The sequence below is a fragment of the Hyalella azteca genome, unplaced genomic scaffold (genome assembly GCF_000764305.2).
Source record: "Hyalella azteca isolate HAZT.00-mixed unplaced genomic scaffold, Hazt_2.0.2 contig10289, whole genome shotgun sequence".
NCBI classification, from domain to species: domain Eukaryota; kingdom Metazoa; phylum Arthropoda; class Malacostraca; order Amphipoda; family Hyalellidae; genus Hyalella; species Hyalella azteca.
Window position 1 is genome coordinate 66267 of NW_025940334.1, and position 16489 is coordinate 82755.

At 38.3% G+C, this 16489-nt stretch overlaps 1 protein-coding gene across 3 annotated transcripts; it reads left to right on the plus strand.

The window, feature by feature from the left end:
• Positions 1-31: 31 nt before the first annotated feature.
• On the plus strand, positions 32-15939 carry LOC108680078 (pyridoxal-dependent decarboxylase domain-containing protein 1). 3 transcript variants are annotated; one of them, XM_018168837.2, is made up of 16 exons: positions 32-48; positions 2792-3105; positions 3465-3655; positions 3809-3998; positions 4260-4407; positions 4877-5004; positions 5378-5554; positions 6940-7041; positions 7836-7907; positions 8637-8738; positions 9394-9561; positions 9918-10152; positions 10531-10683; positions 11089-11213; positions 11541-11618; positions 12639-15939. In XM_018168837.2, the coding sequence occupies exons 2-16, from the start codon at positions 2797-2799 to the stop codon at positions 12831-12833; spliced, it is 2373 nt and encodes a 790-aa protein (XP_018024326.1). In that variant the 5' UTR covers positions 32-48; positions 2792-2796; the 3' UTR covers positions 12834-15939. The 3 variants fall into 3 exon arrangements, with proteins under 3 accessions (XP_018024326.1, XP_018024325.1, XP_047738318.1); XM_018168836.2 differs by lacking the exon at positions 32-48 and having other exon boundaries at positions 2563-3105; XM_047882362.1 differs by lacking the exons at positions 32-48; positions 11541-11618 and having other exon boundaries at positions 2563-3105; positions 11089-11291.
• The last annotated feature ends 550 nt before the right edge of the window (positions 15940-16489 follow it).

Below are 16489 nucleotides of genomic sequence, written 5' to 3' on the forward strand. Positions count from 1 at the left end.
TACGATTTACCGGGACGACACTGCTTGTAATAGTTCTTCCGTTATAAAGTAGGTATTGGCTAGAAATAGTGGTTTACGAGCATTCATTTTTAATAAAATAACTGTGATGAATATCAATTGTGTGTTTCATTATGATTAGGGCCGCAAATAACATCGGAAAGAACATGGCAAACTTGTTTAATAGGTACCTAATCTGTCTTGCCTTGCCAATTGCAATAGTGAATAGTAGGCCTACTGATCATAGCTAGTCACAACTCACGACACAAGAGAGTGTCTAAGCAGAGACTTTTTAGACTCTTCAGTCTCTTGCTCAAGTTCATTTTTACAATAGGTCTCTTTAGCTTCACTTCTTGTTGTTTAAAATTGTTTGTCTGCTACAAATCTTATAATTACAACACTTCTCTTTAACTTCACTTCTTGTTTGTCTGTCTGCTTAGGTACTCTGCTACAAATCTTATAATCAAAATTTGACACACTTCTTTACTTCTACTTATCCTATTGATCTGAAAATTTGCACACTTGTGTAAAGTTGGAGACAATGCATGAATCAAATGTCAAAATAGGCCTAAATGATTTTAAAAATTAAAAAAAAAAATTTCAATATGAAAAAAATTGAAAAAATAATTTTGTCAGCTACAAATCTTATAACTGATATTTGACACACTTTTACCTGTCTAATTGATCTGAAATTTTGCAAACTTGACCTTGCCAATTGCAATAGTAGGTACCTTACCGTACCTAGGTTAGGCTAGGTAGGCCTACTGATCATAGTCACAACTCACGACACAAGAGAGTGTCAAAGCAGAGACTTTTTAGACTCTTCAGTCTCTTGCTCAAGTTCATTTTTACAATAGGTCTCTTTAGACTTTAGCTTCACTTCTTGTTGTTTAATTGTTTGTCTGCTACAAATCTTATAATTAGGTACAACAGTGCTCTAGAAGTGTGTTAAATCCTATTAAAATAATATAAGTTTAAAAATTACTTTTTAAAGACAACACTTCCTGGCTTCCAAAGAATCCAGTATCTCCAATCTTACAGACAGATGTAGCTACAATGAATTTTTCATCTCCTAATTTTCGAATATTGAAAAAAAATTATTTTTACATTTTTTTAATAGGCTATACCTATATAAATTTTTTTAATATATAAATTTTTCCAAAATTATTTTCTCTATTAATTGATTCATGCATTGCCTTTCTGACTTCACATAAGTGGGCAAAATTTCAGATCAATTAGACAGGTAGGTAGCCTAAAAGTGTGTCCTATCAGTTATAAGATTTGTAGCTGACAAAATTATTTTTTCAATTTTTTTCATATTGGAAATTTTTTTTTAATTTATAAAATCATTTATTTTGACATTTGATTCATGCATTGTCTCCAACTTTACACAAGTGTGCAAATTTTCAGATCGATAGGATAAGTAGAAGTGTGTCAAATTTTGATTAGCTTAGCCTATATTGACCTATATAAGATTTGTAGCAGACAGACAGACAAACAGACAAACAACTTGAAGAAGTGAAGTTGAAGAGAAGTGTTGTTAGTAGAGCTGTGTCAGTCCAGTGTCTGTGTATGTCTAATTCCATTTCCAAGCTGTGTCGGAATTAGTTTTTATGTGTCTAAAAGCCAAGGGATCATGGATACCTCATACCATGATACCAGTATCATCATGTATAAGATATTGGTTTAAACCTTGAGTAAATGACAAAATTAAAAATGAACTGATTCTAAAAAATCTCTGGTTTGCCACTTAGGTAGCAAAGTGAGCTCTGCCTCTAGGCTGCAGCCTCCTGCCTAGGCCTGCTAACTAAGTTCTAACCATCAATGCCATTATGCCACTCAACCACTGTGCCACATAAGTCTTGAAGTCTCCACTTAGTCAATTCTACTCATACCTTGTTGCTTGCTGCTTGTCTGTTGTCACTAAAAGTCATATAATACTAGTCAGAACTATGATTTGTTGGGTTTGATTAACTTCAATACAATCATTCATAGCATACCAACATCATCATGATAGTGAATTATGATGATTGATGACTACAATGCTGTTTTGAGCACTAGAGAGATGTGATTTAGTTTTGTTTGTAAATTAGAGCATTGGGTGCTCAGTGGCTAGAGTTTGGAGTGCAAGAATGGAGCAGGGAGGTGCGGGTTCAATCCCAATTCCCAACTCTGTATGTCAGTTTCTGGTCAGAATCTGCAGGGAAGCTGGGTGGTTGAGCACAGAATAATTGGTGCAGTGAGTTCCATGTTTGAAACCGCTACAAGCCATAAATGTTCTGCGCCATTAATATTTGGTGACAAGCTTAATGGAATAATAAATGCTGAAACCACTATTACATTACATTACATTATTTCTATTGGACAATTGGAGGCTGTGCATTTGAGTAATGTGGCAACTGGCAAACTGGCATCATTGTCAGCATAAATCAAGAGGTGGAATTTTTTTACTGGGCACTGTGACTGTTTTACTGGTAGTGGTACTGGTACAAATGCTTATTTTCTGGGTACTTTATCAAATAAATATAGGTATTCATATATAAACATTTTTTATTATCAGCCAAGTTGTCAAGATTTAATTGAGACTGATTAATATAACTTCAGTTATTTACTTGTGTTGTCTTAGAGTAAGAAAAATATACAGCATTTTTAAATGATACTATCAATATATCAACTATCAAGTGACTGAAACCCTTATTAAACTCTCTTAAAAAGGCCTCATTAATTTAAAAGAAATTGATTTGGAATTTTTCAATTTATTTTATTTATTTACATTTTCTTTACATACATTAAGAAGCTATGAGTGTTGTTGAGGGTATAACTGATCAAGCAGAAGAAGCCATCACTGAAGCTGCTGTGGCAGACAATGTGCCTGATGAAGAGGTCCAAGAGGATAATGTTGAAGGGAACATCCAAGAAGAAGATTTACATGTCCAAGAAACAGATGAGGAGGAGGAAGAAAGTGCATTTGATGTGCTAGCTAAATTTAGTAAGGAGTTCCTAGATGTACTTGGTCATGCAAATGAGCCATTGTCTGAAGATGAGAGGAAGTGCAAGCCCCTAGCTACCACCCCCAGACATTATTCTGATGTACTGCGCCTCCTCCAGGTTTGTTTAAGTTTAAATTAAATCTTGAAGCTGTTGAATCCATTAGGATATTAATTGAACATAACCTTGTTAAGTATTTCTAATAATCCTTAGAATGTACATTGTGTATTGTTATTGCAGCCTTGCAGGTACATAATATTTTGCAAAAAAGAAAAATAATATTTATGCTTCACCTGATATTTACTTAATTGAATAAAAGTGAACTTATTGCTTCTAAATACTGCCTAATTAATTATTGAGTTTGGGCAATATTTCCCACATTTCATTGTTATTTTGAAACCGTATGCCTCATAGTAAGTAATCATTTATTGCATAAATTTGTGAATTAAACTGCTCTACAATGTCTTCATCTATTCCAGGACCTGATACAGTATGACCAATCTGAGCCTGACATCACTTACAGTATTGAATTACCTGATACCATCAGCCGCATCAGTATTACAAGCCACATCTTATCAGCTGCACTCACCACTCTTCATCCTCAACAACTGCGTCGCCTTGCAACACGTCTCCTCTCGGACACTTCTCTTTGGGTCACTCGTCTCTTCAGGTAAGTTTGTGTTCATTTGATAAATAATGTGTATCTTAGGCTCAGTTTTTTCATTGAGTAATTGACACCTTGAGATATTGGTATTTATATAAGATGTATCTTGGCAACTGAAAAGCTATCAATACACTAGTGTAAGCATTTTCCTTGATGCAGAAAATTTGAAAGTGCCACATGCATCACTGAAGACCAACGTGAGGGTGTTGTGCGAGTTGGCCGCATGTTGCTTCACAGCAAATATCCTCGCTATGCAACAGACGGGCACCTCACCCTATATGCTCGACCTCCCTTAATCTATGTGGCTGCAACAGCTCATTCCAGTCTGCCCATGCATCTTGCCACTGCTGTGAGATATCCGCCATTATTACATTTTTAGATATATTTTTAATCTATTGAGTATTTATTTGGAACCTTTGGAAGACATTTCATTGGTAACTGTAGACCCTTCATGAGATGTCTAAAACAATCTTCTAGGAACAAGCTAATTTATTGCTCAGTAATATCTTGGTGTTGGTTTCCTTATGCAAAAGTTTTTTTTTTTTAATATGAGCCTTTTTCACTGTATGAATTGTGGTAATGTTATTTATTGTAACTCCTGACATTACAGTTGGGCCTGGGAGGTGGGAGTGTGCGGGTAGTGCCATGCAATACTGTGGTTGGCTCTCCTGTAGCTATGGATACTGCTGCCCTGGACCGCATGCTTGCTGCGGACCTTGCTGCTCAGAAGAAACCATTAATGGTTATCGCCAATGTTGGTGAGTTGTTCTGTCCCTGCTAAGTCTTCTAAGCATTATTTTGGTTTGTGTGTATTCTATCACACGAGTATCTTAGGAATCCTAATCATTATATACTTTAATTAACTTGAAATTCTTTGCACATATTTTTTTTCAATTCTTCGGAAGTGGATGTATTTCACTTGATATTATGTTGTGTAGCATTTCAATATACTCTACATTATACAATATAAGTTACTAATGCATTAAGATTTGCGCCATGATACTATATCCTTTGTCATCCAGCATTTAGGGCACTGTTGGTTTTACAATTGGTTGATGCTAGTGGGTCAGCATACAAACTAATGGAAAATTACTTGGACTGTGTGAAAAATACGCACATAGAAAGTTTTCTCAAGTGATAGCCTTGTCACGTTGATGTTTTGTCTGATGATGATATGTATATTGCAGATTCTCTCATGAAATAAACTGTTAATTATTTGTACTCCAGGTGGTGGCGTGCTAGGCGGTGTTGACAATGTCACCAGGATCCAGGAGGTGTGTCAGAGTCACGATGTTTGGCTGCACGTGGAAGGCCACAATCTCGCTGCTCTCACTCTTCCCAACTCACCAAATCTGGTCAGTATTATTCCATTATTTGTGATGGGATCTCCACACACCTCAGATCCTGACATTATTCAGGAAATTTGCATATTTTCCTCCCTGTTCTTTCTCCATACTTGCTTGCTGGAAGGAATTGAAAAAAATTTAAATTCTAAACAGTTCGTTGATTGAACTACTTTAAATCTTTTTCCTATAAATTTCAATTTTTGTCACCAATCTTTTTGTGTCACTTTCTTTAGATTAGATGACTGCTCATAAAACATGGACCCATTCAACATTTCTCACGTCTCAAAACTGAACTCTTGACTATGCATATCGTGTATAATAATGAAATTAACCAAACATTATCTTCACAACGTTGAATTTGGTACTCTTTTATCATATGCAGCCTGCAAGTGTAGGAGACAGCATGATGCTGCCCCTGGGTACGTGGCTGGGGGTGCCGGGTCTGCCATTTGTGACGGTGTACCGCGTGCTGGAGGATCGTTGTGTCCACGCAGCAGGCCTCACTGCACTTAACATGCATGTCAGAGTGGACACGCTGCAGCTCTGGATTACTCTCATGGTTTGTGCTCAAGTCACTACGTGAGGGCTGTGAAATTTATTTATTTTTTTCAGATCAGTCATCTGAAACTTGTTAATAAATGGTGGACAAAACCTTGAGGAACGAGCCTGGAATAATTCGAAGGTAAAAAACATGAATGGAATCGAGACTGGGAGAATTTTTTATTTATTTTAAAGTCGCAAGATGGTAGCAATTGCCATCAACCACAAGAAATTGCTCTGTGCTGCCTAATTGCGGGAGCGGCTACTCTTCAACGCGCGTGAAGAGGCATAGGAGCAGCAACTTGCTCCCGCGTCTGACCAACCCATAAGTTCTGAAGAATTAAAAACGATGATTAGGCACGGCACAAAATTAGCTCTCAAGATAAAAGTAAAATGCTCAATGCGGTAAAAGGTCATCACAAACAAAAGTTTGCAAACCATAGCAGAAAGTATGTTCAAAGTATGTCAAATGTTCACGTTTAAACTACCTCATGCATCACCCAACGTTGGGCACAGAGCAAGCAGTAATGAAGCTATGACATGAAAATTTTCAACTGTACTCAAAATTTTTGAAAACTAGATCTCAGTTTTGTTTAAATGGAAATGTTGGAGATGAAGCTATTACTCAAACCGTTGTTGTTGAACTTTATGTCACTGAAATATTTCAGTGAGCAGCTGTAGGTATAGGATTTCTAGCAATTTATCGATCGTTGATGCAAAGTCATTTCATGCGCTAGAGTTAATAGACCAATCACTGCGGAATGGTTTAACTTTAATTAGAACTCTTTGGGGATACTGGATTTTCAGTGTACTGCATGTGAAATTTTTACATGCAAAGCTAGCTACTAACGTCCTTATATTCAGTACTGGTAAATAAAGCTTGCCTTGTGCAGGCTTTAATGTATATTTGCTCAATGAACTTCATTGTACTTTATCTAAAATATTGATATAAAACTATTTCAATATCAAAAACTCGGCTTGAATGACCTGCTGTAGTGCTTATAGTCCCGTACTATTCTACATTTTCATTATAATGCAACCTTTACTCAGAGGGTCGATGGATGATAAAAACATAACTGTATTAATTAGCCAACAAAAAATATAAGAAATGACATGAAATTGTTAGATAGATAGATAGATATATCTCGTTTAAAGTACATGATAGATGGAATATTCATCATAAGAAGTAATAATAACTAAAATCTATATTAATAGTAATATGATAACGTAAATAATAAAATAATATCTAAACTAATAAGAACTTGGATATAATCGAGAAACTTACGACCGAGCAAAATCAATTGCTGACTACTACGCCCTAGTGCCCTAGTATCAGTTGCTTGGAAGGCAGCCCATGCTATCAAACAATTTAACAAAGGAAGCGATTTAATTTGTGGTATACAGAGCCTGGGCAGCAGCGGTGTTTCAGGACGCATTCGGCTAGCGTTTGAGCTGGGCCAGCAACTGCAGCACTACCTCGCTGACGTGCCACGGGTGCGACTGCTGGTGAGTTCTGACACACTGGTTCTTCTGAGAGACATGTTTTCATGTTCTGAGAGACATGTTCTGGTTCTTTTGAGACACATGTTCTGGTTCTTTTGAGAGACATGTTCTGGTTCTTCTGAGAGACATGTTCTGGTTCTTCTGAGAGACATGTTCTGGTTCTTTTGAGAGACATATTCTGGTTCTTCTGAGAGACATATTCCTGTTCTTCTGAGAGACATGTTCTGGTTCTTCTGAGAGACATGTTCTGGTTCTTCTAAGAGAAATGTTCTGGTTCTTTTGAGATACATGTTCTGGTTCTTTTGAGATACATGTTCTGGTTCTTCTGAGAGACATATTCTGGTTCTTCTGAGAGACATGTTCTCATGTTCTGAGAGACATGTTCTGGTTCTTTTGAGACACATGTTCTGGATCTTTTGAGAGACATATTCTGGTTCTTTTGGGAGACATGTTCTGGTTCTTTTAAGATGCATGTTCTCATGTTCTGAGCTGAGTATGATAGTTTGTTAATGATATCTGTGTGATATTATGATTCGAATGGTATATTTCAACAGGATTTAAAGAATTTCCTAATTACTCTTAAGATGGATTTGAGAAATTAGTTCATGTATTTGATAATAGTTGCCATGGATGTTGTTAATGTATTCTAATTACAATAATGTGTAATTACAATGCATTTCCTAACAATATTTGACCCTGCAGATGCTTTTCCTTGTTTAATTTGTTGATTATTTTATTTGTGCAAATTATTCATGGGTCATCAGAAGCAGCAGTCAATATCATTTTATAACCGCCAGAGCCCTCGTCCCGCTGACAGCGCCCCTCATGTCACCATCGCTGACCTCATCAGCCGTCCCTCCAGCACTGCAGTGAGTGTTCTGCTGACGCTGTTGTGCTGACGAGGAAAATTACTCTCTCATAAGGCTGAATAATGATTGCTTTGTCTCATTATGACGGCACGCAATACGTGATGACGCAGTGAAACTCTTGAATAGACTCCTAATTACGTTGGTACCTCGCGTGTACAATGGGATACTGCATTATTCATGATTTTTCTCTCTAAACCTAACTCTTTTTAATGTCAGTTCACTCACTAGTATTGCTTGTGTTCAGTACGATGATCTGCTGCCAGATTTAGGGTATATTTTCAAATTAACTTCCAGTTCATAATGTCATAGTTTAACATCAATTTAATCATCACGCAATTAAAAAGATGCCCTGATCGGCATGATGGCCGAACAAACCAAGATGGCAGATCGGTTCCGGAACAGTAACGGTTGCCACAGTCAGATTTAATGGCACGGCCTTCAACGTTAATAGATCCTCAAAGCGTAGTCCTCCTAGTGAAAAAAACATGATTATGAAGATTTGCGACGTAGTTTCCAAACACGAGAGTAATAAATTTATACACTGCCGTATGTTGTAAACGTAGCACAGCAGCACACGTTCGCCTCCAGCCACAGCCGGCGCATGACAATACCTGCTACTATAATAACTTGCTACTATAATAAATGATTAATTTCACCTTAGTTATGCAATTGTAAGGCGTTAGCACTGCAATTGCAATACTTTCTAATTAATTGTACTTAAAATTCCAGCAATTGCTGGAGACTGTGTGCGGAACTGTAGTCTTCCAGTACGTGCCTGATGGTCTCGAGGACGGCAAGAATTCCGAGTATTACGACAACCTCAACTCTTGGGTGAGTGTTAAGCGCCCATGACGTAGGTTGTTAGCATTGCAGCTCCTAATGTAGCGACAAACTTAAGTCTTAAGATCATTTATGGAGAAAAAATGGCTACTTTGAGTGTTTTTAGCACATTTTCTCATTTATGGAAAAAAGGCGCCATTGTGCTCGTCATGTCTGTCCGTGACTCGCTCGTCATGTCTGTCCGTGACTCGCTCGTCATGTCCGTCCGTGACTTCATGTTTTCGTCGACGAGAAAATGCGCTCTCTGTCACTCAATGCAGTGAGTACTGAGTTAAATTTTTTCTTATGTCAGTCTTGTTTTATTTTTGAGATCAATTTGGCTTCAACTTTCCCTGATTGAGTATCGCCAGTTTCGTTCATAAATGATTAACTGATTTCCTTTCTATTAAATTACATCTAGAATCGATAAAATTTTGAGGGTTGACTGAGTAGTCATGCCGTGTTACTAATTCTATAAATACAGTTATGCTCATTGTTTCACACGTGTGCTCAATATTTCACGCGCGTGCTCTATGTATATCTTAAATTTGATAAACTGTTTTTATTTCAAAAACATTGATTCAGAATCTGTCGTGTTTCTGGCAGGCATTCAATAGCAATACCGTGTGGATCTCAAATTGGTATTCTTCTGCATTGTTTTCATCAGCTGTGTCAAGTGGTCCGCCGGGAGGTGGGCGGCTACATCCCCCTGGAGCTGGTCTCCATTGAAGGCGCTGGCTACGTCCTCCGCTGGTCGCCGCTAGAAGGGCCCTTCACTCACCACCTCTCGCCGCCTGCCCTCGAGGAGCTCATTCAGTGCCTCGACCAGCAGATTGTGAGTCGCTCGTTCCTGTTGTTAGCACTACGTACTGGCTACTGCTGGTGGTTGTTTGGTAATCTTTGCTAGTTACGTGCTGTTCAGTGCTCACCAAGCGCCTGCACCGCTGTGGCCGTAATATCAAAGCTCACTCAAGTGCAGGTAGCTGCCAACGTACACTTAGTGGCCGAAGTAACAGATCCTCATGTCGTGATTTACACTCTTAGCAACTGGATGGCATTGGCCAATTCTTTGCTGTTCAGAAAAATTTATATATTATTTTCCTGACGCTGAGAGTTACATTGTTAGATATTGTTGATTACCCTAGCATACCTAAGGTTGATTCCATAGCTTATGCTGAATTTTGTTCTCAGGATATCCTGAATGCGACGGTAAAGCAACGCGAGGTCTTCAATGAGCTTGTGGGGCAGTCTGAAAACCTGCAGCTTGCGGAGATCCCGCAATGGGCGGGCCTTGGGGGGGTGCGCTACATTCCTGACGTGTGGCTCGCTCAGGGCGCGCTGCCAGACTCTGCTAAGGAAGACGTCAACTTCCTCAACTCGCACCTCGTCGAGCAGCTCAAGACCACTGACTCGGCTTTCTCGCTCGGTCCGTTCCTCTTGCGTAATCAGAACATGTATATCTTTTATGTTTGCTAATGAATATGTATTTCTCTAATCTATTCACACTGGTTTTTAGATACTCGTTCTATAAATACAGAAGTACAAATTAATTTCTGCTTTCAATTGTATTGAGATGTATTTGTTATTACACATTTGTTTAATAACATTACATACTACAACAACATAACACGATGCAACAACATTACACGCGCAATTGTTCAATTGTGTGATATAAATTAATACCTGAATTTTTCGGTGTTGAACGTATACCGTGTAAGAGTTACATTAAAACAAAGAAACAAATAAAGAAAGAGTCTGGAAATCCTCGCTAAATCCTCACTCCTAATTCTGTGTTGGCTTTCAGGCGAAGGGAGCGACGGTATGAACTGCGTGCGCTTTGGCATGGTCACTGAGGAGACGGATCTTCAAGAGCTTCTCGCCCTCGTGTACAATACGGGCAAAGAGATTGAGTCCTCATCCAAATTTATTGAGCAAATGACCCAGGTTGTCAAAAAAGGTGCGTTTAAATGACTATGAGTATCTCTCCAATTAAAAAGTTTTGCATTGGAATTAGAATATTTTCGAGAGAGTTTTGATTAAAAATTTTAATTAAATTTACCTATAAGAATGAGTGTAAAAAGTTTCGTACAGATTCAAGCTGATTAATAAATTTAAAAGTGACTTCCAATTGTGGAAGGACGATTTGGAAGTTACTTCCCAATTTAAAGTTGTTTCTTTCATAGGAAAAGCCAGAATGGGTGTGGAGGTGTGTTGAATTGTTGCGGCCTGCGTGTTGAGACGTATTAAATTTAGCAACCTAACGAGAACCACTGAATTATTGTTAATGAACCACTGAATTGTTTAGATTGATATTATTGAGATATTATTGATACACTGAATTATTGAGATTGATATTACCCAGGCATTGAGGCAGCTACGGAAGACCTCCGCCGTGAGAACGAGGAGAAGATTTGGCAGGAAGGGCTGCTGCGCCACGTGCCCCTCGTGGGCTCCGTTTACAACTGGCTGTCCCCGCCCCCCCAGCAGGGAGTGCGGGGCCGCACCCTCGACCTCAATGCGGGCGTGCTCGAGAGCACTGAGAACATCTACAAGTACCACATGCAGGTGGCTGCTCTGTTGAATATTTCAGTTGAGGTGTAGTAAAGTAGTAGCACATGCAGGTGGCTGCTCTATTGAATATTTCAGTTGAAGTGTAGTAGAGTAGCACATGTAATCGCTACTCTGTTGAATATTTCAGTTGAAGTGTAGTAGAGTAGCACATGCAGGTCGCTGCTCTGTTGAATATTTCAGTTGAGGTGTAGTAGAGTAGCACATGCAGGTCGCTGCTCTGTTGAATAACCGCCCCCCCAGCAGGGAGTGCGGGGCCGCACCCTCGACCTCAATGCGGGCGTGCTCGAGAGCACTGAGAACATCTACAAGTACCACATGCAGGTCGCTGTTCTGTTGAATATTTCAGTTGAAGTGTAGTAGATTAGCACATGCAGGTGGCTGCTCTGTTGAATATTTCAGTTGAGGTGTAGTAAAGTAGCACTAGCACATGCAGGTCGCTGCTCTATTGAATATTTCAGTTAAGGTGTAGTAGAGTAGCACATGTAATCGCTACTCTGTTGAATATTTCAGTTGAAGTGTAGTAGAGTAGCACATGCAGGTCGCTGCTCTGTTGAATATTTCAGTTGAGGTGTAGTAGAGTAGCACATGCAGGTCGCTGCTCTGTTGAATATTTCAGTTGATGTGTAGTAGAGTAGCACATGCAGGTGGCTACTCTGTTGAATATTTCAGTTGATGTGTAGTAGAGTAGCACATGTAGTTCGCTGCTCCATTGAATATTTCAGTTGTATTATAGGACAATATCTCACGTAGGTTGCTGCTCTGTTGGATAATTCAATTGAAGTATATATAGTAGTAGTTCGATAGCAATTGCTGTTTACAACAGGCTAGAAATGTGAGTAATTCGAAAGTGGGAACGGAATTCACTATTTAATTTTTGATGCAGATGTTGATGGGAGTGGCTTACAAGCGCTGTAAGTTCGGCGTTGCCAACATTGTGAGCTGCTGGCCACATTAATTAATGTGGAGGTTTATTTCTATTTTGTTGATGGTATAATATATTCCATGTGCAATGCTGCTCGATCTAAGTTTGTTTGTAATGTCGAGTCAGCAAAATATTTTGTGTCTATGGTACAACTTTATTTGTAATGTCGACTCGGTAAAAAGTCCTGGCATCTTTGATCTAAGTTTGTTTGTATTGTCGACTCGGTAATATATTCATGCATCTCTGATCTAAGTTTCTTAAGTTAAGTTAAGTTAAGTTATGTTTTCTAAGTTAAGCAAGTTTCTTTTTAATGTCGACTCGGTAAAATATGCTTGCATTTTTGATCTAAGTTTGTTTGTAATGTCGACTCTGTAAAATATTCTTGCGTCTTTGATCTCATTTTTTGTGTGCCTGAACAGATCCGTCACGGTGAGGCCGCTGCAGCGCACGGTGATGCCAAACTCCCGCCTGCGCCGTCCGTACAGACGACCGTCTCGCCTGCACCCTCCTCGCCCTCGCACTCGCGCACCTCGTCTGCGTCATCGCGCCCCGCTCCTCCTGCGCCAGCCAGCATCGTCACCTCCGCTGCCAAGACTGAGCCCGTCGCTGGATAAATTTCGTCTACAGTCTGATGAATTTGATTCAAAGTTTGCTTAATTTGATCAATGGTCTGCTGAATTTTATCCATTGCTGGGTAAGACACCTTCGAGGATGTAAGGATATATCCTGAGTCTAGTGCAACTTCCATATTTAAGCTGGACTGGCACGAGACTGCAGCTTCTGAAGTTTATCTTCATCTTGATTCCTGTTGCTTTTAAGCTCATCATTCGAAATACAATGTGTTAATAATATTTACGGTTTGTGTTATGAAGGCATTATTGTTATTGTTTGTGTTTTATTTTTGTGTACCACTCTTAGTCTTTCTTGTAGCAGCTTTAATCTGTGTAATGCCTCGGTTGTGGGTTTTCCAGTAACTCCGTCGTATCATCTCGCATGCCGCCATTTCCTTCACTACTTTTCTTATTGCTATAACTCGACGCTTTTTGCCTACATTCGAAGCCTTATCACATCGCACATAGATTGTAGGTCTGTTTCTCCTAAATAATACCTCTACTGCTGCCACAAAAACTACTTTATCCACCAACTAGTCTTTTCACGTCGCCTAAGCATTCGTACGTTCACCTAGTCTTTTCCTTCAGGTTACCGAGATCCTTCTATTGGTCATTTATTCCTGCCTTCAAGCTAATTCGTGCCCCGCTTCTTTATGCATACTTTTCCCGCAACTTTCAGCGAACTTTGATGGATTAATCAACTCTTCATTTTGGTGTCTGTGGTGGGAATTATGTTGTCCGAAGTTCAGTTTTGAAAAAAAACTTGATTATTCTTGTATAGATTGTGAGGGTCTTGTTACTTTACTGCTCACTTCACGTATTACGGACCGGTATTATAAAGAAGCTACTCTTGGCTCAACTTCCCTCCGATTATAAACGCGGGGAAGTCATTACTTGTTGCGCTGCCTTGTGTAAATAGTGCGGGTAATCCCTGCAGCGTGCACCGCACGACATCTTGTCAAGTTTTCACCAAGTGCATTCACTTCACCTTAAACGCTTGTTTTTTTTTTTTTAATTATATAAGTATGCTAACTTATATCAAGTATATCTGCTACCATGTATGCTATTGTTGTGATGAATTTGTTGGTGTTTAATTTCTTTTGATAATATGCTATAAATTATTATTTTCGATATCGAGGAGACTAAAATCGGTGGAAAGGAGTTATCTAAAAATACTTTTTTTATCATTTCGTGTTATATTAATATTTCAGCGATAATTTTTATTTATTGGCCGTCACTGAAATTCCGCTTATGTACTTCCACTTCTGTTGAATCTTGTCATAAGAAATTTAGCTTCATCTTGCTTCAATTGTCTTCAGATCTTCGTTTTTCCATCTGAGTAATTTATTTATGGAGGAAAAATGTGCGTTGGCTTGAACCCAAAGCAAACCCTGGGCATTTGATGCAACTATTAACATTCCTTTGTCTTGTGTGGCTGTGGTGTTTCGTGTTACATTTCTGCCTTGTTTTTGTCGGTTTGTTGTTAAAATAATTTTGTGTATTTATGTTCTCTATTGCTTACCTTTTCACTTGAAAGGGCGATGTAGAAAATCTTGCATCACCGTCTCTGTAGAAGGGCACAATATGATAAAAATGTTCGGTTTTTAGAGCTCACTTGATACCGATCTATTCCTTAAAAAATGTAAGTAAGACCCTAATCATTTATTACACCCAAATTTGAATTAATTTCTTTTCCATGAATAGTGCTAGTGCGCTGGCTCGTGAAATTATTTACCAAACACAAGACTCTATTGCATGTGCAAGGAGTGAGTACAATACTCATGACGCTCTGGTTCCTTGAAGTTTACAGCACAATGTATAGCATAATTGTTCCTTGGTGATATGGACAGTGAAATGGTGTCGCACACACAGTTCAATTATATGTAGAAGGCCGTCAGAGAATAAATCGTTCGAGTCAACACTATCCAGTTTGCTTGTATGTGTGGCATCACTCCATTGAATTCCTCAACTGTGGCAACTCAGATACTTCTTTTCGGTGCTGAAGGAATAAAGGCCGATTTGGCGTAATCTGGAGCTTTTTTCATCTTCAATGTAGCTTCAATACGTAATTTTATTTCTTCATTTCTAGTATTTCTTCTTACGTATATGATACTTTTAAGAGAAGAATTTACGTAATTATTTTCCTAGCATTTCTCTGAATTTCACCTCCCGAGTAATTTTTTTAGTACCCGGTGTTGCTTAATTGAATTTCCATCCTCTCATTCGGGTGTGAGTAATGAGACTTTGTTTTCTATTTTTAATATCACCATTGCCCTGCTTTGTTAGCAATAATATATCTATTATGAAACCATTCTGTAATTTCTCTTATTATCTGATTGAAATGATGCTTATACTATTTACTTGCTGAGTGCAAACTTTTCATTTTTTCAAGGTTTCATTTTTTGCGTGTTATCACCTTCATCTCCATTAAATTTCTAAACAGAACATTTCGATTCTGATTTCACTTTTCACACGTTCGGTATTTTTATATTTATTGCAAAACGATGTTTATCTTCATCATTTAATTTGTTAAACGTTTGTAACCTAATTTCCATGCCACGCTCCCAAAGTAGGCTGTTGTAGAATTTGCCCCGACCAGTGCGTGCTGTAGTGCTGTTGCTGCTGACAGGTTAAGGATAATTCTAGCGGAGAGCGTCAAAACCCTAGTGCCTCGGAAGAAAACTTTGATTTTGTGTTGCTTAGCGTTTTCATTAACCATAATATTTTGTTTCCGTACAAAAGTTAATTAGCTGATTTTCCGAGATAAATATAAACTTAATCGTATCAAATCCATCATGTGCTCTAGATATTCAAGGCATTATTTCCCGCACAAAATGTTCGCTTGCGCAGTGTGCGACATAACAGGACCTTCACCTGGGGATGGCCCCCACCCCCAGTCATCTACGCAATGATTGCAATTTTCTTCACGAATTTTCTGCGTGAGAGTTCAGGTGTTGTGATTCTGTATAATGTCAAATAGTTATAATCTTCGCACAATTTATGTATCTGAATTTTTTTGGCATTTATTAAGTTGAAGAGAATAAAAACCACATCATTAAAATTTAAACCCTGCATTATTATGTTGCTGATGAAATTCATTGCGTTATTCTATGTTGTTTGCACTCTTCCTTCTATTGTCTAGTTTGGGAAAAACTTAATTTCTTGTAGCGCTTACATGATCTTGGAGAGACCTGAATGTATGTGAAATAGTTCCAGATTTGGAAAAATGATTATATGAAAATCTTACCGTTTCTGAACTGTCATCTCTGCGACTGCTGTGGTTGAACTGACGAGTGACGACACATGAGGAAAACAACTTCCGGTGGCGTAATGAGAGACTCGAACGTAGTTTATAAAGAAATTTCTACTATTTTGTAGGATATCTCAAATTCGATCACATGAATTAACTGTGTTAATTAGCTGTAGAAACTAATTTACCGAAAATTCTGTCAGTTTACTACAAATTAAAAAAGTTGAGTTTAAGTTGATTTACGTTTAAATTATACGACCATGGTAAAACTAATACCATGGATACGACATCAAGACAATTTATTTTAGCTTGATGAGTCATTTATTAAGATTGATGAGTCGGAAATCCCATTTTTTGCATAAAATAATTGTTCATGGTACACATTTCAATACCATCTAACACTAATTGC